Source organism: Mustela putorius, unplaced genomic scaffold (assembly GCF_011764305.1).
Source record: "Mustela putorius furo isolate JIRA1106 unplaced genomic scaffold, ASM1176430v1.1 tig00000145_pilon_pilon_pilon, whole genome shotgun sequence".
NCBI lineage: Eukaryota > Metazoa > Chordata > Mammalia > Carnivora > Mustelidae > Mustela > Mustela putorius.
Genome location: NW_025421294.1, coordinates 21,721,042 through 21,743,455, shown reverse-complemented (window position 1 = coordinate 21,743,455; position 22,414 = coordinate 21,721,042). Strand labels below are relative to the sequence as shown.

Here is a 22,414-nt window from a genome sequence, read left to right as displayed (position 1 = left end):
GGTGAAGCCCCCTCCCTCTCTGAGGATCTGAGCTAGGCTGGGCTTCAGAACCCTCCAAAAAGAACCAACTCTCTCCTCCACCTCCCACTTCTTGGTAGGGCAACCCCTGCCCTTCTAGAGCAGAGAAGACCAGGAGGAAGAAAAGGAAAAAGGTGACAGCAGCAGCCTAGACACACCCTGCCCCTCCCCACACCTGCCAGCTGGCCCCTCTGTGTGGCTCCCTCTCCCCAGCATAGGGACACGTGAAGGCTAGACCCCAAGACCTAGGTAGAGCCCTGGGAAATGTTCCTAAGTCCCTGGGCTTGCAGCACCCCTTGCGTACATTCACTAGCAAACACTGGGAGTATAAACCCTCCAGACACACACCTTTCTTGGACTCTGCCTCTCTGTATGCAGACAGACGCCTTCACAAAGTTACACTTGCATGTGTCCGGAGAAACACACACATACACACACATGATCATGCAGTCTTCAACAGCCCTCCACCCTGGACCCCATCTCAGGGCTCTGTGGTCCATGTCCTGCCTCTAGTTCTCTCCCCTTCTCACCCCCCAGTCCTTTCCAATGGGGCATCTGTCTCCATCACTGCCCCGAGACCACTCTGGTCCTGGTCACCGACAGCCTCCTACTGCCAGGTCCTCTGGTCATTTGCTTCCCTCCAGGTGACTCGCCCTGTTGGGTCTACTCCCCCTGGGTGTCCTTCTCCCTCACTGGCTGACATGTTAAGTTGCTGTTGCCTATATTTTCTGTGGACCACAAGGTAGAAGGGGTTCTCAGGCTTCTTTCTTTCCTCTGCCTGCCCTCTCTCCTCTCATGATCGTACACAGCTCAGACTTTAATTGCCATCTGTATGCAGGTGACTCTCAACTTTGTATCTCCTGACCGGACTTCTCCCTGAGCTCCAGACTCCTCTGCCCAAGGGCCACAGCCAAGCAGAAGTGCTGATTCCCCAGCCTCTTTCCAAATCTGCTCCCTGCCCTTCCCATTTCATCAGTGGCAGCATCCCCTCTCCTGTTGCTCAGGCCCCAGACCTTGGAGTCACTGCCGATGGCTTTCTTCTCCGCACCGGCTCTGACACCTGCTGCTTCAGCTCGTCTTCTCAGTTCTGCCTCCCCAGTAGATTCTGGGTTTGACCACTTCCACCACTTCTAGCTCAGTCCAGAGTGATGTCACCTCTCACCTGGACAGCTGGGCAACTTCTGGCTGGCTTCTCTGCTTCTACTCCTTCCCAGCCTGTCTCACAACCCAGGCTCTTCTCCGCCCCAAAGTCAGCAGATCATCAACTCCTCTGCTGAAAACCCTCAACAGCCTCTCCCTGCAATTCGAGTCCAGCCCACACATGCACCATAACCTTGCAGGCCTGCCTTATGGTCCCAGCCTGACCTTTATATCTCATCATTGGTCTGGTCCCTATGTTTGCTGTGCCCAGAGGTGCTGCCATTCCTTCCATGCACTGTACCAGGTGAGCCCACTCCACCCACTGTCACTAACTTGCCATGTTCCCTCTTCAAACACTCTCCTCCAGTTTTTGGCAGGGCTGCCTACTTTCCATCAGGTTTTAACCCAGATGATAGCCTGTCACATGAGCCTTTCCTGGCCACTCAGCTAAGGTGACTGCTTACCCAGTGAGGTACCCTCCCATTACCTTCTTTTATTTTTGGTATGGCACTTACCACCACCTGTTATCTATCCTGTCTGTTGTCTGTCTCATCCTGTGTGAGCGCCAGGAGGGCAGGGGCGCTCAGATCACCAGAGTCTGGCAATTCTGGGGTTCAGTAGATGTTGGTTGAGCTGGTGCATGAAAAGACATCCTGGCTGCCATTACAGATGCAGACACATGCCTGGGCACCCTGCTGCTCACCTCCAAACCCTCGCAGTTCCACCTGCATGACGCTCACCCTTGAAGATGTCCCGCTGCACTCCTTCATGCACCGCGGGCCCTAACGAGAGGTGTGACATCCACCACCACTGTGCACCCCCCGCAGGTTCACCTCACGCACCCTGCCATGACCACACACGCCATGCAGACTCAGCCCCCGTCTGACAGCCTCCCAGCCTGTCACCATCCGCAGGCAGATGCACTCTTCACAGACTTTAGCTCCATCTCCTGAGAAGAGCGGACAGGGGCAAGGCCGTGAGGGAGCCGGGGCCTCTCCAGTCCTGCCTTGGGAGCGGCCTTCTCATACTGCAGGCGTATATAGCACTGCGTCTGGGGTCTGACCCCTCCGAGCCCTGCCTCTCTCCGGCAGTAACCTGTCTGGACCCTGAGGCCAGGCGGAGCCTCCCAGCACAGAGAGAGGACAGACCGATCCCTCCCAGTCCCTTCCCACTCAAGGGGTCTCCCAGGGGCCAGGGTGGGGGGCCGGTAGCCGGAGGGAGGTAAGGTTGTGAATTGGGCAGCAGGAGGGCAAGCACCAGAGGCCAGCCCACCCTAGACCCTTGCTTGTCTTGCCCACAGGCGAAGAATATGTGTGCCATTGTGGAGACTGATCATGGAGGGAGTGACAGCCTCAAGCAGATGGCAAAGCCTGGCAGACATACACAGGGCACGGGGCAGAGACAAATGGGTGCAATCAGCTGCCAGGGCAGTGCGGAATGAAAAGCAATGGAAATGGAAGTGGGAACAGGAGGGAGGATTAGAGTGGAACTGAAGAGGAGGCCTCTCTGTGCAACTCTCCAAGCTGGGATGCTGTGGCTTCCCAACACCCACTCTCTGGGAGGCCTGGCTCTTGTCTAGCCAACCCAGCGGGCAGCACAGCCCAAGAGGCTGCTCCCCTGGGAGGCCCCCTGGGAATGGGCCTTGAGCCAGGGGACACTGCTGAACCTTGGGGTGTTCTGCTATTCTGAGCTTCTTGTCTCCCCCAAATCCATGTCGTTTAGGATCGGATGTCTTGGTGGGGCCAGGGGAGATTTTTGGACTCATCCCTTTTCCGTGTTTTGGAAAGGAGACTCAACGGACAGCCCACGTGGTGGCAGAGGCTGTGGAGAGGGGCAGTGTGGATGGCACTGACGGATACATAGAGCTCCGTACCCTTTAGTTCAAATCCAAGGTGTTCTGGCAGTGCGGAAGAGAGGAGGGTCAGAGAAGGGAAGGGACAGAGGGACGGATACAGAAAGAGATGGGAGAGCGGGGAGGGTGGGGGAGGGCGGGAGAGAGAGAGAGAAAAAGAGAGAGAGAGAGAAACGTTGGTCAGGACTCTTCAGACACCAGCAGCCAGCCTGTGAGGTGAAAGCAGGTTAGTGGCGTCCCCTCCCGGCCTCCTGAGCCCCTGCCCTGGCACCCAGTCCCCAGGAGCCCCGAGGGAGGTGGAGAGAGGAAATGTTAGGGTCGGCAGGCAGGGTAGGTTCTTTAGAGATGAGTTGTGGGGTTAGTACCTGGTGGAGAGGCAGAGGCGCAAGAGTCAGTTGGCAGATGTCCCCAGGGAGGAAAGGTGAGTGGGGGTGGTGGTCTGAGAAGTCCCCGTCTTCCCCCGTCCCCGTAGCTCCAGCACCAGACCTTCCACTCTCACACCCCTGGAGACCACCTGCTCAGCCCCAAGCTCATTCACGGGGCCCTTTTCTCTGTTCAGAACAAGGGCGTGGGGGGCCCAGACTGGCCCTTGTCTTGTCCTGCCCCCAAAGGTGTGGTTGGCCTACCCAACTACTGGGAGACTCCCGAGTTTATGGGGAGAGGAGGCTCTGGGCAGCAGGTCACTTCTCCACAGGACACCTCCAACACCCTAGAAGCCTCCAGGGCCTAGGCCTTGGGCTTTGAGCTTGATTTCACTACTTAGGAAAGCCAAATGCAACTTGTAGGAAGAGCCAGGTGGGTTCTGCTGCGGAACATGTGTGTGGGATGGTGGGCAGTTGCACTTTCGGAAGTGGGATCCTATTGTTCATGTGGACTTTCAGAGCTCCGTGAGGTGGGCACCCACACCGTGGAGGGGTTAGATCAAAAGGCCCTGCCCAAGGGTCAGCCCTGCACCAGATCCACTGCATCTTCAAGGACACCTGGCCTATCCACCTCTCAGTCTCTGTTACATTGGATCTCTGGGAACTCTGCCACTGGCTGTGCATCCCAGTCATCCCAGACAATGGGATCAGGGGCTCGGCTGGGAGCCCAGGAATCTCAACAGTGTTTCTGGAAAGCTCACCTACCATTCTCACGTGGCCCGCACCACTGTGCAGGCTCCAAGACTCAGTTTTGTCCCTCATGCGCTGTGTGCATGTGGGCGAGTCCAGCCTCAGTTTCCTCATCTGTCAAAAGTGGCTGTCCACCGTGAGAGGAAGACGTGAGCGGCCTGGACAGCAGGAGGCTCAGTGCGTGTACGGGAGCCCGGCCTACGGCCTCCCCGCGTGCAGTCAGCTCTCAAGATCCAGGGAGGCGATTGTGTTCTGACATTTCCCTCTCTAGAGGAAGGAGGACATGGGGGCTGTGAGCAGGAAGTCCTGTGCCATTCCTAAGGAGTCTCTGGGCCCAACTGACTAGCTGTGAGGAAAATGACCACCTGGAGAAGCAAGTGGGGTCCCAAAGCCATTTAAGAGTTTTCTTCGGCTTCCCTGCTCTGGGAACCAATGAGCAGCAGCAGGGGCAGCGTCTGGGCCTCCTAAGAGGCCTCCCCTGTCAGTCAAAGCCAGTCCCGTGTAGGGTGGACCAGTGGTGGCTGGCAGGACTGGTGAGGTCCCTGAGAACTTGCCATCTCCAGGAAGGCAGCCCTGGAGGGATGGAGTCTGAGGGCCTGTGGCTGAGTCTGCTCCCACCAAAGGTGTCTCTCCCTCATCATGTTCACAGGCTGCCCCTCAGCCAGGATGGGCTGGCGCCACCGAATCACAGACAGGTCCCACTGAGCGGAAGTGTGCATGCTGACCTGTAACCATGGCAACCTGCTGCCGGATCTCCATGAGGGCCAGGTTTACCAGACAACGTACAGTCTTCATCCTGGCCGTGTCCAATGACACACAGTTCCGGGGACCTGGCCGAGGCAGCCATGATGTGGACCCCTGAGGAGAACACGTGCTCGTGCGTTTGCACAGGTGTGTGCAGGGGGGGTGGGGTGGGGGCGGTGAGCAGATGTGCACGTTTTCCATGAGTCCAGGCATGTGCTTGCGTGTTTGAGTATGTGTGAGCACATGTGTGTGTGAACATGTGTGAATATATGCTTACATGTGTGTATGCCCGTAGGTGAATGAGTTCTTTCACTTGGGGTGGGTACATGGATGCACAAGGTGTGACTCTTGGGAAATGGAGGGGCTGTCAGGGGAAGAAGGAGAAGCTTCAAAGTGCTACTGTGGCTGTAGGCTCCTTTTCCGTGGCCACTGCAAAAGGTCATCTTATCTAGAGGCTGTCTGGGCGGAAGGGGAGGGTCAGACCCTTTGCTCAGGACTTGCTGGGAGTAGGGCTGCAGGGTGCTGGTGCTGGCCCTCCTGCCCCCGCCACCCAGCCGCTGTTGCCGGGAGCAGTGCTAAGCTGCCCTCCCACCACGCAGGGCAGAAGACTCTCTGCTAAGCCCTCCCTACCCATCACTGCACTCCATCCTCATGGCAATCCTCGAGGCATAAATGCTACCATTCCCATTTTGCAGATGAGAAAACAGAGAGGTTAAATGAAGCCCCAGAACTGGTAAGCTCTGCAGCCGGCATCGTCATTCGGATCTGTCTGAATCCAAAGCCTGACACTTAAACTACTGCCTTTTCAGTAAGTATCTGCTAGAACAATGCTCGAAGTGCTCTAGGCCAACAGCGTGAAGAATATCAATCCTCCACAGGAAGGTAACAGCAACAATCTTGGTAACACTAGGCAGAAACACCTGTGGCAGCATTTCTAGCCTTTTTCTGGGCTCCCGGGGCCCTGCTGACCCTCTGAGCTGCTCTGAATTGAAAGTTGAAGCAGCCCAGCTGGCAGAGAGGCTTGGCCAGTGACCAAGTTCTGGAGGCTCTTGTCTTCTGATTCACAATGGGCTGGGACTCCCTGTCCGGAACAGTCCTGCAAGCCAGGGAGGCTCTGGGACTGAGGGTGCAAAGGAATAGGCCCTTCACTGCCTCTTTCCCCTGGTCCTTAGCCTCAGCCTTGCTGCTCTGTTCCCTCCCAAGGCCCCTCCTGACCTCTGGTCCTCCAGTGGGGCTGGCTTGGACTCTGTGATTCTTTCGGGAGCCTGGACTCCGAAGCATTCTGTTAGCCCCGAAGCATCCTTAGCCCCACAGCCTTCCTCCCTGGCCTCCAGCTAGAGGGCCCTGGGGACAGAGCTGCCTCATCAGGACAGCTTACCATCTGGGCAGCCCAGCCCCCCTCCCTGGGGCCTCTACTTTCCACTTCCGAGTCTTGGCTTCCAGGCTCTAGCAGGGAGAGGGAGGAGATGATTTCTAGGCTTTTGTGCTGTGGCCTAAGGAAGACTGGGAAGACTCATTCACTCCAGCCCGAGACCCAAGCCAGCACACCCCTTTTCTCAAGGGCCACCTAAATGCTCCTCTGCCCCTCCCCCCATCCTGCACTCAGCCTCTTCGGAGCTCCACCTCTCCGTGCCCAGGCATTCTTCATGGGACCCAGCTGTCCTCCTTGAAGCAGAGGAGGTGGGAGTGGGCTGAGCAGGGGCCTGGAGTGTTCTGGAGGACCAGTGGGCCCCACACGGAGTCCAGGAGTCCACGGCCCGGCCGGGGCTTTCTGCTCTGCTCCACCTCCACCTGGTGGCACTTCAAGAAATTGCTCCCAGCCTCAAAACACCCACCAATTGTGGTCTCCTCTTTCTGCTGCTCATATTTTTTTCAGTTAACCATCAAACTGAAAGCATCAATCTCACAAGCAGAAGAAAGGAAGGGAATGGAGTTCTGGATGGGGACTGAGACCAGAGAGGGCCTGGAGAGAATCACCCATGATCCCTTGAATCTTCCTCCTCTCTGTCTTGCAGCAGGCAGCAAACCCCTATCCCACCCTATCCCTGGAGCCTCAGAAATGCCTCTGGTCTCTGGCCTCCATGGAAACCACTGCCCTGGGGCTTGTTCTCCCTCCATCCCCCCTCCCCACTGTCTCCCATCACCCCCAAATCAAAGCCAGATAAACTCTGGCCAGACCCAGAGACAGGCTCTCTGAGAACTTGTTTCTCTCTAATGCACCGGCCCACACGTGCACACACTTGTGGCCTGGCCCTGCAGCACGTGACCTCCTCAAACAGGCCTTAAAAGGCAGGTGAGGGCTCCGTTCAGGCTTCTCCCTTACTGCTGCCCAGACTTGAGTGCGGTTGCTGCTGCCTGGGTCAGAAGGTTGGGGTTATTGTGCCCAGTGCCCCCAGAAGAGGGAGATGCGGGTGGGGTGGGGAAGCATATTCGTCTCCAAGAAGGCAGTGTTACTGTGCCCAGTGCCTCAAAAAGAGGGAGAAGGCAGGTGGGAGTGGGGCAGGAAGCTCATCTGTCTCTGAGAAAGCATTATTGCACCCTGAAAAGAGGAAGAAGCGGGTGGGGTTTGGGTGGGTGGGTGGGGAAGCATGTTTTTCATCACCGAGAAGGTAGTTATGGTGCCCAGTGCCCCCAAAAGAGGAAGAGGTGGGTGGGCTGGGGTTGGGGCAGGGAAGCATATCCCTCTCCTCCAGGCAGGCTCCAGGTGAATGAGCACTGAGGGCCAAAAGGAGCTCAGGACAACCACCACTTTCCCCAACCCCCATCCCTCGGTCCCCTGCTAAGTCTTACTAAGCAAAGCCCCAGCCCGCCCGCTCCAGAGGTGGGGGGAGATTGTCAGTCACCAGGATAGGAAAGAAATAGAAAAAAGAGACATACTGGAGAAGTTGACCATTGCGAACTGCTGACACCTGTCCCCGGTGTATCCCACAGGACACCTACCAAAAGAAAGAAAACCAGAAAGAGAGAGCCAGGATAGCGAGCCACAGACACGGCAACACCCCGGCACGGGCTCCTGCCGGTGCCAGCTGGGTTCCTTGCCACCGTTAGCGCTTGCACTGGCCTCGCCACTCTGCCCCTTACCTGCAGCCCTGAACTTGCAACCCAAGGATTAGGCCAAAAATGAAAAACAAAGCAAAACAAAACAAAACAAAAGAACTAACGAACCAAAATACAAAAAAGAAAAAAAAAAAAAGAAAAAGAAAACAAAACAGCCAAAGATCAAAACAACCAACACCCCTGGCCCTATGCCCTACATTGGGGGGACTGCACCCGGAAGCTTTCTAAGGAGCAGGGACTTGTGTTTGTATCTTCAAACATACTTTGCTTAGGATCTGGCATGTACAATCGCAAAGGCAGTTTCTCCAAACATCTCTGTCCGAAGAATCCGTTTGGACATCTGGAGAAGGAAAAGGGGAAAAATCACAGAACAAACTGGCATCATCCGCGAGGCTCAGGTTAGAAATCAAAGTGCACAGTGATGAATGAGAAAACCAAGTCGGGCGCTGGGGCACACTCGTCGCTGCAGGGGCTGGAGTCAGGGCTGGGGGAAGGGCTCAGAAATCTTCCATATCTCTCTAATAGATGTGGCTCCGTGGGTGGGTGGTGGGGGCAGGGGTGGGGCGGAGAGGAGGATGATTTAGGGAGAAGTGGGTGGGAAGATTGGGAACCTCATGCCTAATTGTCCTGTGGTTGGTGACACTTCCCTTCTGACCTGCCTGGGACCCCGTGAAGCCAGAACGGTAGCCCCTCAGTGCCAGGCAGGCAGGCAGAGTGCTGGGAAACTTCCAGAACACCAAATTCTGGGAAACCACTCCTTCCAAGCCCTACCAACGGCTTCTCTCCAGGGCCCTGGGCAGGTTTTCTCATCCATGAAACAGCTCCCAGAAAGCTCAAAGGAGAACTCTGGAATGCTGTTTCTAGACTGTGTGCCTGTGACAAAAGTGACCTTGGAGAGGTTTCATCTGTTCTCTCAAAGAGGGTTCTGTGGCCAAATAAATTTAGGAAATCCATCCCCAGGTTTCCTTGTAGAGTTGCAGTGCGCGCTGGCATCTTAAAGGCTAGGAAGAGTCTCGTAGGAGGAAAAGAGCTGAATATTCCAGTAGGTCCCAAGTTTATTTGACCATGGAAGATGTTTTTTTGAGGAACACTTGTGAACATGGTTTGGGGAAGGCTGTCCTGGAGCAATACACAGGGGCGGGGAGGGCGGGGAACAGGTGAGGCTGGAGAGGAGCTGGGATTACCAGCATCTCACAGCTGGCCTCAGTGGCAAGAACCAGCATCTCACATCAGCCCTCAATGGCAAGAACCACAGCGGTGGGGGAGGGCCGAAGCAGGCTCCCGGAGGACCCTGAAACCTCTTCCAGCTGGGGCTCTCCTGGCTGCCTGGGCTGCCTGTCCTTTCCCCATGCCCTTCTCCTTCATCACTGCCTGGCTCAGGTGGGAGCGTGTTCTCCCGAGTTGGGTCCTCTGTAGCCGCAAGGCAGCACCCACGCTCCCTGACCTTGTCTTTACCCCCACGCCACACTGTCTTCTGCTCTCTGGCTGCCACTCTGCTCTCAAGTGAGTCCCTGTCCTGCAGATTTCTGGGAGACCTGCCTAGCCCTGTACTCTCCTCTGAACCCTGGCAAGGCCAGATACCTGAGGGAAGCTTTAGAGACCGGGCCAGACTGACCACACCACGCCCATCCCCCTACTCAAAGATGGGTTTGGGCTGCCTCTGCCTCATTTTTCTTGTTGGGGAATTGGGTAACTCCATTGCCACGGTAATAGGTCACTGTTTCACATGAATCAGTAAACTTTCTCAAGAGGTTGAGTGTACTCTACCTCTTAGCATTCTGGTGTGTCTCAACCATCAGCAACCCCTTGAGCTAACAGGTTGGCTGCCATTGGCTGTGATGGACACTCACAGAGCCCCTGTTGCCCCAGTCTAGCCTGGGGGACTGGGAGTGGTTGGTGGACAGGCAGCTGGAGTTTCTCTGGGCCTTGAGGGAGTCTCCCGCAGGGGAGGCAGGAGGCTGGTCCCTGCGGTGGTGGGAGTGTGTGCAGGCATGCCTGGCCGGGGATGGTGTGGGGCTAGGAAGTGTGTCTGGAGAAGATGGTGGGGGTTGCAGTGGGACCTGAGGGACACTCATCCTGTTGAACAGGGTGGCTTGGAGGAGGAGGCAGCGGCGGCTCGCACCTTGTCAGTACACCCTACTGTGGTCTAAGCTTCCCATCCCAGGAAAATGGAGGTAGTTACTAAGGCTTCCCAACCAGCTCCAGTCAGGCTCAGCTCTCCTTCCTCAGCTCTCAGACTGCTGTCCACTTGGGATGAGGGCTGGAGGGGAGAAGTGACTATCAAAGCAGCAGCACCTTTGAGGATGGAGGATAAAGACCCAGGAAGTTGCCAAAATGAGTCTCGGAATCCACAGAGGAATGGGAAAGAGATAGGTTTGACTGTGTCCAGTGTATGAGATTAGCCCGGCTCGAGTGTGTGTGTGTTTAAGAGCGAGAGGGGGTAATGCAGGGGCAGGAGGGGGCCAAGGGGAAATCCATTCCCACTGCTGACCATCAGGGATGCTGTCCCATGGCTCTTGGAGACCATTCCTGCATCCCTGATCCCACACCCAGCCTGGACTAATCCAACTATCATCTCCTATCCTTCATGGCCACTGAGTTGTACAGAACTCCAGTTGGCACCATGAGCACAGTGTCTAACACAAATGCACCTCCTGGGCTTATGTAATATGGTCCTAATCTTGTGTCCTGGGAAAGCATCTTCCCCACTGGCTGAACAAAAGAAAAAGCAGTGGGGGGTGGGCATAGTGCAGGGGTCGGGGGACTGACACCCATAGTGTTGTTTGGGTACTAGATCTTTCCACCGGGCTCCTGGACTCTCCGCACTCCTGCCTGCTGAGAATGAGCCACGTTCAGGAGCCTGGGGCCTCCCTGGGGAAGGTTCTGGGGGTGAGCCTCTAGCTTGCCACCCTGTGCTCAGGACCAGGTAATGGGGTGGGGGCTACAGAAACCTATCAACCACGAGGCGGCGGTGGAGGGGGTGTCTGACACCACGTGAGGAGCTGGCTGGTAGTGGGTAGTTTCCTATGGACACAGGGATGGGCCCTCTGAGTTTCAGGGGCCCAGGGGATGGATAAGAAGGAGTGGCAGGTCATTTTTCTCAGCCCTCCCCCGAGTCATCTGCGACTATGGGAAGGTCTGTGCCCAGGGCTGGAGAAGAGCAGAGGTGAGACAGGGGCAGAGAGGAGAGCCCATGGGCTGTCTCTGGGGTGACAGAGAGGTTGGGACTCTGCCTCCCCGTTTTCCACCCACCTCCCGGGCCTCAGAGTCTCCTTTTGGTAGCCTGGGGATAATGCCATGTGTGCTGCCCTCACCCGGGGCAAGGGGAGGATGAAGGATGAGGGTGTGCCCCGGGCACTGAAGGGGGTGAAGGGTCTCTGGCCTCATGAGGGGGTGAGGTGGAGATGCGGAGAGGAGAGCAGGCAGATGGGTATGGCATGGGAGAACCACCTGAACATGGGGTGGGGCGGGTGGGGGGGATGAGCCGGATGGGAGAGGGAGGCATGCCGCTGGTATGTGCACAGGGCTGGAAAGAGTCTTGTTCTGTCATCATCCCCTGAACCAGTCCCCAAGAGTCACGCACCAACCGTGCTCCACAAAAACACGGAGAGAAGAGGAGAAAGCAGCGAGAAAGAAGTACAGAGGCCCCTGTCTCGCCCAGACAGGGGACAGTCGCCTGGATTTGGACCCCCATTTTCCAATCCCCCTAAGTTTTTTTTTTTTTTTTTTTAAACAATTCAGTATCCATGACACTGTTTAGTTTGGCTCTGAATTCCAGAAAAACAGGAGGGACGGAGTGTGCCTGCTTTCCAACACTCCCTGCAGGGCTCTGAACCAATACACAACAACAAGTGTCCGAAAACCAGGAAGGAAAACTGAGTTTTATAGAAACTGGAATGAAACTGACCAGTCTAGTTTCATTATCCAAGCTAAGCGGAAATGCAAAAAAATCAAAATAAAAAGTAAACAAACAGCACAAATGGTAAGACGTGAGTTTCAGTTCCTAGATTCTTTTCTTTTTTATTCCGTTCAGGTGTCATCAGGAATCCCAAGAGGCCTGCCCCCCTTTCCCTCCCAGCTCGCCCGCCCCCAGAATGGCCTCTGGGTTCTGCCCTGCCCCCCCTCCCCCCTGTCCTTCTCCAGCACAGCTCTGAGGACCTGCCCTCCTGGGAGTGATCCTCACAGGGGATGCCCCTCTCCCCTGAGGGCTCAGAGAGTCAGGGAAGTCGGGTTCCAGGAGCCCTGGCTGGGGCTGACCTAGGGCAGGTTGAAATGGGGAGGCAGTGGATTGGGGTACCAAGTTCAAGTGCTAAGCGATGAACCCCAGTTGCCCACGGGACACCATCTTCGCAATGATTGAGGCTCCTGCCCTCTGCTTCTCTAATTTAGCTGGGTGTGACTCCAAGGTTCCTAGGGGTCCAGCCTTGCTGGCAGGACCCTGTGGAAACCCATATAGCTCATCTCCTACCCCTTTCCACACTCAACACTAGCACTCGAGCCCTGGGGCCCCCATGGCCTTCCTTGGCCCCGGCACCCATTATGGGTGGCTGAAATCTTCCCTGCCTGGAGCCAGGGCTGATCTCAGTGATGCTGCTGGATTCTTTCAAGGTTCCAGGGTCCGAGGGGCTAGGGATTGAGGAAAGGCCTGGTGTGTGCCCACGTGTGTGTATGTGTGTGCGTGTGCGCCAGGGGGTAAAAGCCAGAGGGGAGGGGCGTACAGGGCTGGGGGATGTCTGTGAGGTATACCAGAACCCTTATGAGTTTCTATAGATCTACTGCAGAGAGCTCAGAGCATTTTCATGGCTAGAATATATATTCCCCAGGGTTGGTTTCGTGAATGTGGCAGCCTCCTAGAGGCAGAAGAAGGGAGAGGAGGGGCTGAGTCCAGGCTGAGAACTTCCCTGGGGGACCTTCTTTTGCTTCTGGGACAGTCCCCGGAAATTCAGCACAGGGGAGGCCAGTAAGGGGAAGGCAGCTGGTGGAGGTTGTGGCTGGGGGGAAGCCAGCAAAGGAAGCTGGCTGGGGCAAGAGGCAGAGTCTGGCAGTCCAGGCTCACCCAGCTTGGCACTGAGGGGAAAGTGTCTAGGAGGTCTGGCCCCTCATTATCACCTTGGGGTGGGGGGTGGAGGGGTCTCCGGCTAAGGCTGTAGTCAGTGTGTGTGTGTGTGTGGGGGGTGCAGCTCTGGAGCTGGAGCCCAGAGGCAGGAGAGCTGAGAAGTGCTGAATCTGACTTTGTCCGTGGGGAGGGCAAACGCCTCTCTCTGAATTTCCCCCAGTACTCTGGTGGCCTCTGCCCAGATGCCATGGGAATGGGGCAACTGTGGCACCTTGCCGGGGTCTGAAAACCCAAAGTTTGTAACTAGTTTTTAACTAGTTTTTAACCCCCTAACCCCTCCTCGATCTGACTGGAACCTGTGCTACTCTCACCAAGCTCACCCTGCGGCTCCTCATTCACCCGGGAGAGAGTGTGTTGGGGGGCCCTGTGGACCCAACTGTGGAGTAGGACCCAGCTGGACCTGAATAAGCCCTCAAGGATTGCTGGGCTCTCAGCTGCCCTGTTTGCCGAGGGGATAGGGATGGAGATCCTGTTGGGGGAGCCCTGCCTTGCTGGAGGTAGAGAAGCCCCAACCTGAGCTTCTCAACCCTGCTCCCCCACTGGGCCACACCCAGAGTGGTATCCTCACCGGGGCCCTTTCCCCCCACAGAGAGGGGCCAGGGTTGGAAATGGAACAAGAAGCACCCAGGGCATATCTGGGCACCAGGCAGGGAGAGCAGCCAGGTTTTGGGGTGAGCATTGGATGCAGAGTCCTCGTCTCCCCTCAAGGCAAGGAGAGCAGACCCTCCACTACCCAGGGCTCTGGGAAATGTGCTTGACCCTGCCAAGCTCTTCACTGCTGGGGAAGACACCCCCTGGGAAATGTTCATCAACACAGTTTGGAGCGTTGCTGAGAGATGGCGGTGGGGAGAAAGTGAGAGACGAGGGGAGACAGAGCGGGAGGGCGGGGAGAGAGCGAGAACCCAGTGCCTAGGGCACAGACTGGTATCTCCATCTCCCTAGAAGGTGCTGGTGAAAGGGCGGCCACTGGGAGATGGGGTGGGGTGGGCTGGGTCAGGGCCTGCGAAACTGGCACTGCAGAAACCCTGAGCTCTTCAGGGTTGATATCTCCTGCGACTCCCGGAAAGGGCTAGGGCGAGGGGCACACCTCCCTGTCTACACCCCTTGGGGACCTCCTTTCAGTGACTCGAAGCCCACTTTTCCTAGAGCCCTCCGCTTCTGGCCCAGCCTCTCTTGCCCTACTCTCAGCCCCCTGCCCGCCCCCGCTGGTCACTTACTTGCAGGAGAGCTGGTTGATGCCCTCGATGTAGTAGCAGACCCCTCCATTGACGCAGTAGGACTTGGCTGTCTCGTTGCACTTCCGGGCGTGCCCCGACCAGGATGACAGAGTGGTACTCACTGGAGGTACGAGAGACACGTGCCAGTGACCCACTGAGACTGCCTCTGGGCCCCAAGAACCACCTCTCTGCTGTCCCTTCCTGGCCCATCTCATAGCTGGAAGGTCAGGAACTACAGCAACAGCTGGAGAGGGAAGGTCTGGTGGCTCCTCCCCATCACCTGCAAGGCCAGGGGTAGGCCCCCAGGAGCTCTGACCCTTTGCCCAGCACCACCCTGCCCCCTGCACTCTGGACCAAAGTACCCAAACCCCCAAAGGTCAGGACGATTTTCCATATTTGGGAGGAGTTAAGAAGCTAGTGGCAAGTGCTCATTCTACTGGAATTAAGAGCCCAGTTCTTGCCTGCCTTTCTGGGGGCCCTCTCCGCCATAGGTGGATGAGACATCATGTCTTTTGTGGGGAACGCAGTCACAGGGGTGCAGGGAGGAGACCCCTACACTGATTGGAATCTCGAGGTGGCCAGGAGGTGGCTGGAAGGGAGCTGGGCTTGGAGGGGAATGGTCCCCTCTGGACACTTGTTCTTTAAGATCTCGTGAGGCATGAGGAGAATCCTAGCTTTCACATGTTCCTCCTTTGTCTCAGAGGGCACAAGCCTCTCAGGACTGCTGCAAAGGCCACTATGCCTCTCTCCCTAAGCACCCAGGGTTTTCTTTGCCGCTGCCCTCATTGGGCAGCCCCATCCTCCCTGACCCAGTCAGCTGTTGAAGGGAGCCCCTAGGCTTCGACGGCCCAGGCTCTAAATCCTGGAGGTCAGGTTTCTTGACAGGAGGTGGGCAGGGAAGAGAGGCCTGTGGGGCAGCTGGGATGTGGACACTGGGTGAGTGGGGCGGGGGGGGGGGGACGGGGCGGGGGGACGGGGCTTTCAGGCTGCTGACCCAGATTGCCCATCTAACAGATCAGATTCATTTGATAACTCCAGTTCTACTCCCCTGGGGGATGGAATTCAAGAAACTGGTTTCCAAGGAAAAGTCTTGCCCCCAGGGTTGGTTTTCATCCCCCCCCACCCCGAGCTAACGCCTGAGGCCTTGACTCCAGACTGGGTAGCACCTCAGCTTCTGGAGCTCTCACGTTCTCCCCTCCCCCAGCAGCGGCCTCCTGCCTGAGGTGGGCCACCCTACCTGGGCTGCTCCTGTCTCCTCAAGGGGACTGAGTCCCTCCAGGCCCCCTCCCTGTGGGGATGAGGTTGAGAGGAGGAGGAGGAGGAGGAGGGCAGGCACTTGGCGCCCTCAGTGTTTAGACATGTGGGAGACAGATGGAGCGCGGGGACTGGGAGTGTATACACAGCTTGGCCTCTGTATATGTCTGAGGAGCTCGCTGATAAAACCCGGCAGGCAGGGCCAGCTCCTACCTTCCCCTCCACACCCTGCCAGCGGCTGCTCCTTTGGCTCTCCGAGTCCCACCCCTGCGGAGGGCTCCTCCCAACACACAGCGCACACTCAGTGGGGGCGGAGGCCTCTGCTGGTCTCTGCCCACTCTCTGGGTCAGGGAGACCCAGAGAACCAAGAAAGGGCCAGAGAAGAGAAACAGCTAAGGTGACCCTGCCTACGAGTTACAAAATCCGCTACTCTGGAGGACACCAGAGGTTGCCCTCCCTTCAGTTACATTGCCAAGGAGGAGTACAGGAAAAGAGCAGGGGACGTCCTGTCCAGAGTCCCCATATGTGTGGGGACAAGGCCTCAGGTAACATATCAGCACCATGGAAGAACATATCAGCACCAAGGCTTAACATGAGCAGACGAAGGCAAACATGATGTGGACCACAGGTTTGGGTCCTCTTGTGGGCATTGGCTAAGGCCGAGATGTCTCGGCCCAGCTGGATGACCACCGTGGCTGTGGGTGGCAGAGATTGCCCCCGGCCATGCTGAGTGAGCAGTGGACAGCAGAGAGGACGGCGGCCAGGGCCACAGCTGTACACTTGGGCCCGTCCACACGCATGTCTGCCCTTGGGACCAGGGGACGATTCTTGAAGGAAGGTGGGCCCTTGGGTGGGATGTCTGTGCTGCCCAGAGCCGTGTCCTCATGGGGACTTGGCCGGGGCCCAGAAAGGCAAAAAGTATGGGTACTGGGATTGAGCCCCGTGATGGGCTCCCTGCTCAGTGGGGTGCCTGCTTCTCCCTCTGTCCCCTCTCCCCACTTGTGCTCTCTCTCACTATCTGTCTCTCTCAAATCTTCAAAAGTGCCTGGAAGAATGGCTAAAATCGAAAACATAAGAAACAATATGTGTTGGTGAGGTTGAGGAGAAATGCACTATTGGTGGGATTATAAACTGGGGCAGCTGCTGTGGAAAATAGTATGAAAATATTAAAAGTAGAATTCTCTTATGATGCAGTAATTCCACTATTGGATATTTATCCCCAAATATGAAAACATTAGTTCAAAATGATGTGTGTACCCCTGTGTTTACTGCAGCATTATTTACAATAGCCAAGCTATGGAGGCAACCCAAGTCTCCATCCATAGATGAATGGATAAAGAAGATGGGATATAGAATGGAATATTACTCAGCCATAAAAAATAACAAAATCTTGTCCTTTGCAACTTAGATGGACTTAGAGGGTATACCAAGTGAAATAAGACAACCAGAGAAAGACAAATACCATATGGTTTCACTACTCTGAGGGATTTAAGAAACAAAACAAGGAACAAAGAAAAAGAAAACCCAGAAATCTCTCAACTCTATAGAACAGATGGTGACCAGAGGGGAGGTAGATGGGTGGATTGGTGAAATAGGTGAAGGGGATGAGAAGCGCATTTGTTGTGAGCACAGAGTAAGGGAAAGAATTGTTGACTCCCTCTACTGTACACCTGAAACTGATAGAATGCACGTTAATTGCCTTGGAATTAAAACTAAAAACACCTGGAAGGATACAGGTGGCCTCTATCAGCCATTAGCATCCTGGTGGTCAAGAGCTTTTGGAGGTTCTGAGGGGGGAAGGGCCAGGAGGGGAGCTGATGGCAAGGGGATGCTCTCCCTGCTGCTGGCAGCTACAACAGCTACCCACAGCTCAGGGAGGAACCTCCGCTTCTGTTTCAAGGCCCAGATCAAGGGATCTCCCTTCATCAAGGCTCCCAGCCACCTGCCCAGTATGCCCGCTCTCCTGTGGGTAAAACTGCCTTTCCTCTTTCATGGGTCAGAACAGGCAGATGCTTTGAGTTTGGGCTTGGGCATCCTGCCAGGAACTTTGAGGGACTTTGCTGGGAGCCAAGGCTATGACTCCCCAGAGCTCTGAACTGGGTCTTTCTGAGTAAGGCCTTGCTGAATAGGTGAGCGAGAGAGGGGGGTGGGGTGAGTGTGTGTGTCTCTCTCTCGAAACATCGAGCCTTTCTAAGCCCCCAGGTGAAGGACAGGCCCAGAAGCCTCTTCAGGGCTTCTGGGGTCCTGTGATGCCCCAGGTCAAATCTGCCTCCTCTCTGGGGCAAAGGGAAGTCCAGCTGGACATCTGGGGCCTGGGCTGGCTCCCAAGTTCTCTTTTAGCTGGGGATGAGGCAGCTGGTTTTGCTAAGTCCAAGGTGCACTGGACCAAACTGATTGTTTTATTCAAAGTACCGCAAACTCTTTGCTGACTCCTCCTCCCAGGCAACCAGGGAGGCAGTGTCTTCTGAGCTGCCAGAACTGTGACTGCAAGGAGGGTCTGCTCTGATTCAGGGAAGGAGCCTCAGGATCCTCAGGAACAGAGCCAAAGCAGGCTGCCAAGGGTCACAGTGAGTCGATGTCGTGCCCCCCACGCCCCACCCCGCACGGCCACTGCTCCCTAGAGGCGTCCTCCCATGCCCTCTGCTGGCTGCTCCAGTGTTGTAACCCCAGCTTCCCCGGGGCCTGGGCGGGCCAAGCCAAGCCACCTCGGGATGAGTCATGGGGGCAGGCACAGCTGCCCGCTACCCTCCCTCCACCTCCTCCCCAGGGTGTGGTTGCTGCGAGTCTTCTGGGTTCTGTGAGTAAACAAGGACCCTGTGCATCTCTGCTGGTGGAAAAGCTCTCCCTGACCCCCGCCAACGGGGGTGTCCTGATCCCCCACAGTGGCCCTGTTCCTCGACCAATGTCAAGGATAGGGGCCAGCCACTGGCTCAACTGGGCAATAGAAGGGGTAGGGTGTGTGTGTGTGTGGGGGGGGGGCTAGGTGCACAGTATGTCCACCTCAACATCACACTCAGAATCCCAGAATTTTGTGGGGGTGGGGAAGAGTCTAGTCTAGAGATCATTTGGCTCAGCCTCAGCTGGGGAAAGGGAGTACAAGCCGGGTATAGGAGGTCTCCCGGTTTGCAGAGCTCAGAAGAGACCAGAGCTTTGGAGTCTGTGGCTCAGCCCTGCTGCTCTCATGCGGAGCTGGAGTGAGGAGAGGCAAGGAACCCTGGGGGCAGTCGTCCGGTGCCCAGGGCAAACCTCCACTGGCCGCCTCCCTAACTGACAGGAACATGGGCTGCTGAGGGCAGACGGGAGCTCCTGCATGTCGCCAGGCTGCGGCCTATCTGAGGGGTCTTCCAATGCTCTCCAGCCTCTTTCCCCAAGCCCAGCACGGGAGTGAGGCTGCTACTCTGCTTTTTGGTCCAACAGCCCTCCCCCCTTCCCCTGCTGCCAGCACTCCTCTCAGAAATGTGCCCCCATGTAGTTGGGGCAGGGCCATCAGTCACAGACTCTGCTCTCTATCCCCCAACACCCTGCACACATGCAAGCCTGGCAGGATGCTTCCCCGATCCCCCGAGGCCAGTGGCTGGGTTGAGTGGGGCCCATGAAACCTGCAGGATCCACGGATCAAGTCAGTGACGCAGACAAAAGCTGTCTCTTTCCCTGGGTAGGAGACGGGGCGGTGTAAAACCGGGAGCCATCTGAGGCTATGGCCTCTTCTTCCCTATCTGCTCCTCAAACATGGGAGAAGCCCATTTTACAGAAGGAGAGAATGAGGACAACAGATCGTGTGGATTCTGTTGTGTCTGGGCCCGGTTCTACCTCGGGATTTCTCCATTTTATAAATCAATACAAAACTACCTTAAGGTAGTTTTAAGTTGGGGGTCTTGTCAGGTTTTTTTTTTAATTGTTAAGTGATCTCTACTCCTAACAAACTCACAACCCTGAGATCAAGAGTTGCATGTTCTACCGACTGAGTGGGTACTCCCCCACTCTGTTCTAACCAAGAAAAATCTTGAATTAAACAAACTCAAGCCCAAAGTGGATCTAAGAATGTCTGCTCACTATGGCCGGAGGTGACAGGTGCTGGCCCCCTAGCACGGTCCATTTTCCTGGGCTTGGGACAGGTGGGGAGGAATGGGGAGGGGGTGCCCAGGTGGGAGTCAATAAAGGCCTTGGAGCAGGTTTTAAGTCCTTTTCTGTATTTACCAAGTGCCTACTATGAGCCAGGCACTGTGTTAGGCCCTGAGCTAGAGTGGCAATCAGGTGAGACACAGCCCCCCAGAGCTCGCGGTCTCAGTGTTTGCTAACTACTTTTACATTGTATAGATCTCTGCTTAATCATCACTTAGACGTGTGGCAGAATGAAGCTCTTTGAGCTTCAGTCTCCTAAATTATGAGCTACACCCTGGGTCTGTCAGGGCTCGAGAGATGGCGTAGAATGTGGCATGGAGCCTACTTTGCGTCAACAGCAGCTCTCACTAAGTCCTGCGGAGAAGACATCATCGCCGCTCTCCCTGGTCCTGGCTCACAATTCCACTGCGGAGGTCACACTTGCACAGAAAGTGCAGCAAGAGGATGAGATGTGAAGACCAATCTAACAGACTTCAGGAATTATGCAAGACTGCAGTTGGCCAAGCAGTGGCCTGGGAGCCGGCCCCGAGCGGGGAAGGACACTGTGGTGGGATGGAGGGGTCCGGGAGGATGGCGGCCTAGGAGAGCCGGAATGAGAGGAAGGGCGAGAACAGACTGTACGGGACTGACACAGGGTTGGAAAGATCGTTGGGGCCACACTGGGGTGCTCTGGGCAGTGGGCCGAAGTCCTCGTTCTGTGGCGTTCCGGGGGTGAAGGGCATGACAAGATGAAAGCACCTTAAAAGAGGCCATTGCTCCGGGTTAGGTGAATAGAGCTGAAACCTGGGCCGGGTTGTCTCTGAGGGTTAGGGTTGGAGTGGGAGGTATAGATGTGAGAAAGACCCAGAAAGGAAGGCAGACCAGGAGGTCTGACTTGGAGGCTTGGACCTTTAAGACAGGGCAGCAAGGGAGACGAGGAGCCTAAGGGGCTGGGAGAACACAGAGACCCCTCCCAGTACAGAACAGACAGACAGGGTCTGCCCCAGGTTTTGCACTGAGGGTCCTGGGGCAGGGAACTCCCACATTCTCCTTAGATAATGCTGGATGGTTGGAAGTCCTGGAGGGCTGTCTGGTAGAAGTACAGGCAGGCAAAGGCAGCTGCAGCATCAGAGTGATGGGGCAGGACTGGAAGTGAACCCAAAGAACCAGGTAGCCAAAACGGTATGCTCAATGTGTGGGTGTTGGGAAGAGAAAAGCGATCTGTGGGATTTGGAGTTCCCGGGCTGGAGTGGAGGCGTGCAGCCTGAGGACAGGCAGCTCTGGCCACATTCCAGCCAAGGGAAAAGCAGCCTGCTTGCATCCGACACTGGGGCTGCCATGGTTGGGGTGGGGAGCTAGGGGTGCTGTGGGTGCTGTGGGCTTCAGACCTTGCATGTTCTTAAGGGAGAAGCCAGTCTGTGGGAGAAGGGTCTGCTGTCCCTGAATGAGGCTGCCCGCAGGGGCCGACACAGACCAGCCTCCTGGCCATGGCCCCGGGGAGACGGCTGCCTGCACCCCGGTGCCCAGCAAAGCAACAGGCAGTCAGCTCCCACACGCCCAGGGCCTGCCTTTCCCTGGAGCCCCGCTCTTGGCAGCCCAGCCTCCCATAATTGCCTTCTAAAAATATCCGTCCCCCACCCCCACCTCTTGATTTCAAAATATTTAGTTTTCAGGATATTTAAAATGAGAGCTGGCGGCTCTTCCAGGCCCAGATAACAAAGCTAAACATTTATGCTTCGACTGCATTTCTCTGAATCGGCCCAGATCTCGGGGCTTGATATGGCAGCAGAAGGAGGGAGGGGAGTCAAGTGCAAGACAGATCATGTGCGGGCCTCCCAAGGGCTGGGGGGCAACAGGCTTACCGAACGAAACCTCTGCAGAACCCCTCCCTTTGTTGGGGGGCCACCTACCGCTGTTGACGTGGAGCCGGCCACGGACTGTGTCCTTCCCCAGGATGTTCTCAGCCTCGCAGACATACTCCCCAGCGTCCTCCACCTTCACCTTGTTGAACTGTAGTCGTGAGTTCTTTCTGGTTAGGGAGGGGATGAGAGAGGGAGAGACGTGAGCCAAGGCCCAGGCTGGCTGGGGCTCTCCAGCGGTCACCCAGCGGTCACCTCTCCCCACAGAGCCACAGCGGCTGCGCAGGGGGGATCAGAAGTAGATTTTGGGCTCCAGGTGGAATGCTGAGTCCCCTGAGCTGGAGGGAGACCTGGGGGGCTCAGGAGAGCATGGGGTAGAGCTAGAAGCTGCACGTATATTCTTAATCTGTGAATCCTCCTGTCCACTTTTCCAGGGCTGGACCTTCTTTGGAGCCTTTTTCAGGGGGAGGAAGATGGGAGTCTCTTAAGGAAGTCATGTGGCTACCTCTCTCCTTTCAGCGTCCTTTCCCAGGCCCAGTGTCCCCCTCAAAACAGGGCAGCCCCTGCCTCACCAGTTACCTCAACCTTCCCTTCGGAGTGGCAGCCCGCCGCTCTAGGTACGGAAGGCCTGTTCCCAGGGACCTGGGCAGGGCCCCTGAGCTAACGGGCTTGCATGGCACCTGCCCAGCCTCCTAGTTCCAACCCGTGGCTCCCCGCCCTTCACCTTAGCCCTGCCACTCGGGGTACTCTGTGGCTTCTCCCAGGGGCTTTAACTTCTAACTTCTGTGTGCTGGAAGCTTGCATCTCTCAGGGAAACAAATAGTTCCTGCTCCAGATGGCCTGACTTGATCCTCCTGGCTAACCTGGAGATGGACAGGCAGTACAGATGGGAAAACAGTCCTAAAGGGGCTTCTGGACTTGTGCAAGGGGACCTGGCAAGGCAG

The 22,414-nt window shown here is 56.3% G+C and overlaps 1 protein-coding gene across 4 annotated transcripts in view; it reads right to left on the bottom strand.

Moving 5' to 3' along the window:
• The window catches only part of NRG2 (neuregulin 2), a 174,535-nt gene that overhangs the window by 8,608 nt on the left and 143,513 nt on the right, over positions 1 to 22,414 (bottom strand). For 2 of the 4 annotated variants that reach the window (XM_045075422.1, XM_045075425.1), the window contains exons 3-6: positions 21,522 to 21,640; positions 14,257 to 14,377; positions 7,744 to 7,802; positions 3,032 to 3,055 (exon numbers count right to left, since the gene is read on the bottom strand). In XM_045075422.1, the coding sequence (XP_044931357.1) occupies positions 3,032 to 3,055; positions 7,744 to 7,802; positions 14,257 to 14,377; positions 21,522 to 21,640 (323 nt within the window). Of the gene's footprint in view, positions 1 to 3,031; positions 3,056 to 7,743; positions 7,803 to 8,186; positions 8,264 to 14,256; positions 14,378 to 21,521; positions 21,641 to 22,414 lie in introns of all 4 variants that reach the window. The other 2 variants (XM_045075423.1, XM_045075424.1) reach the window with 2 other exon arrangements.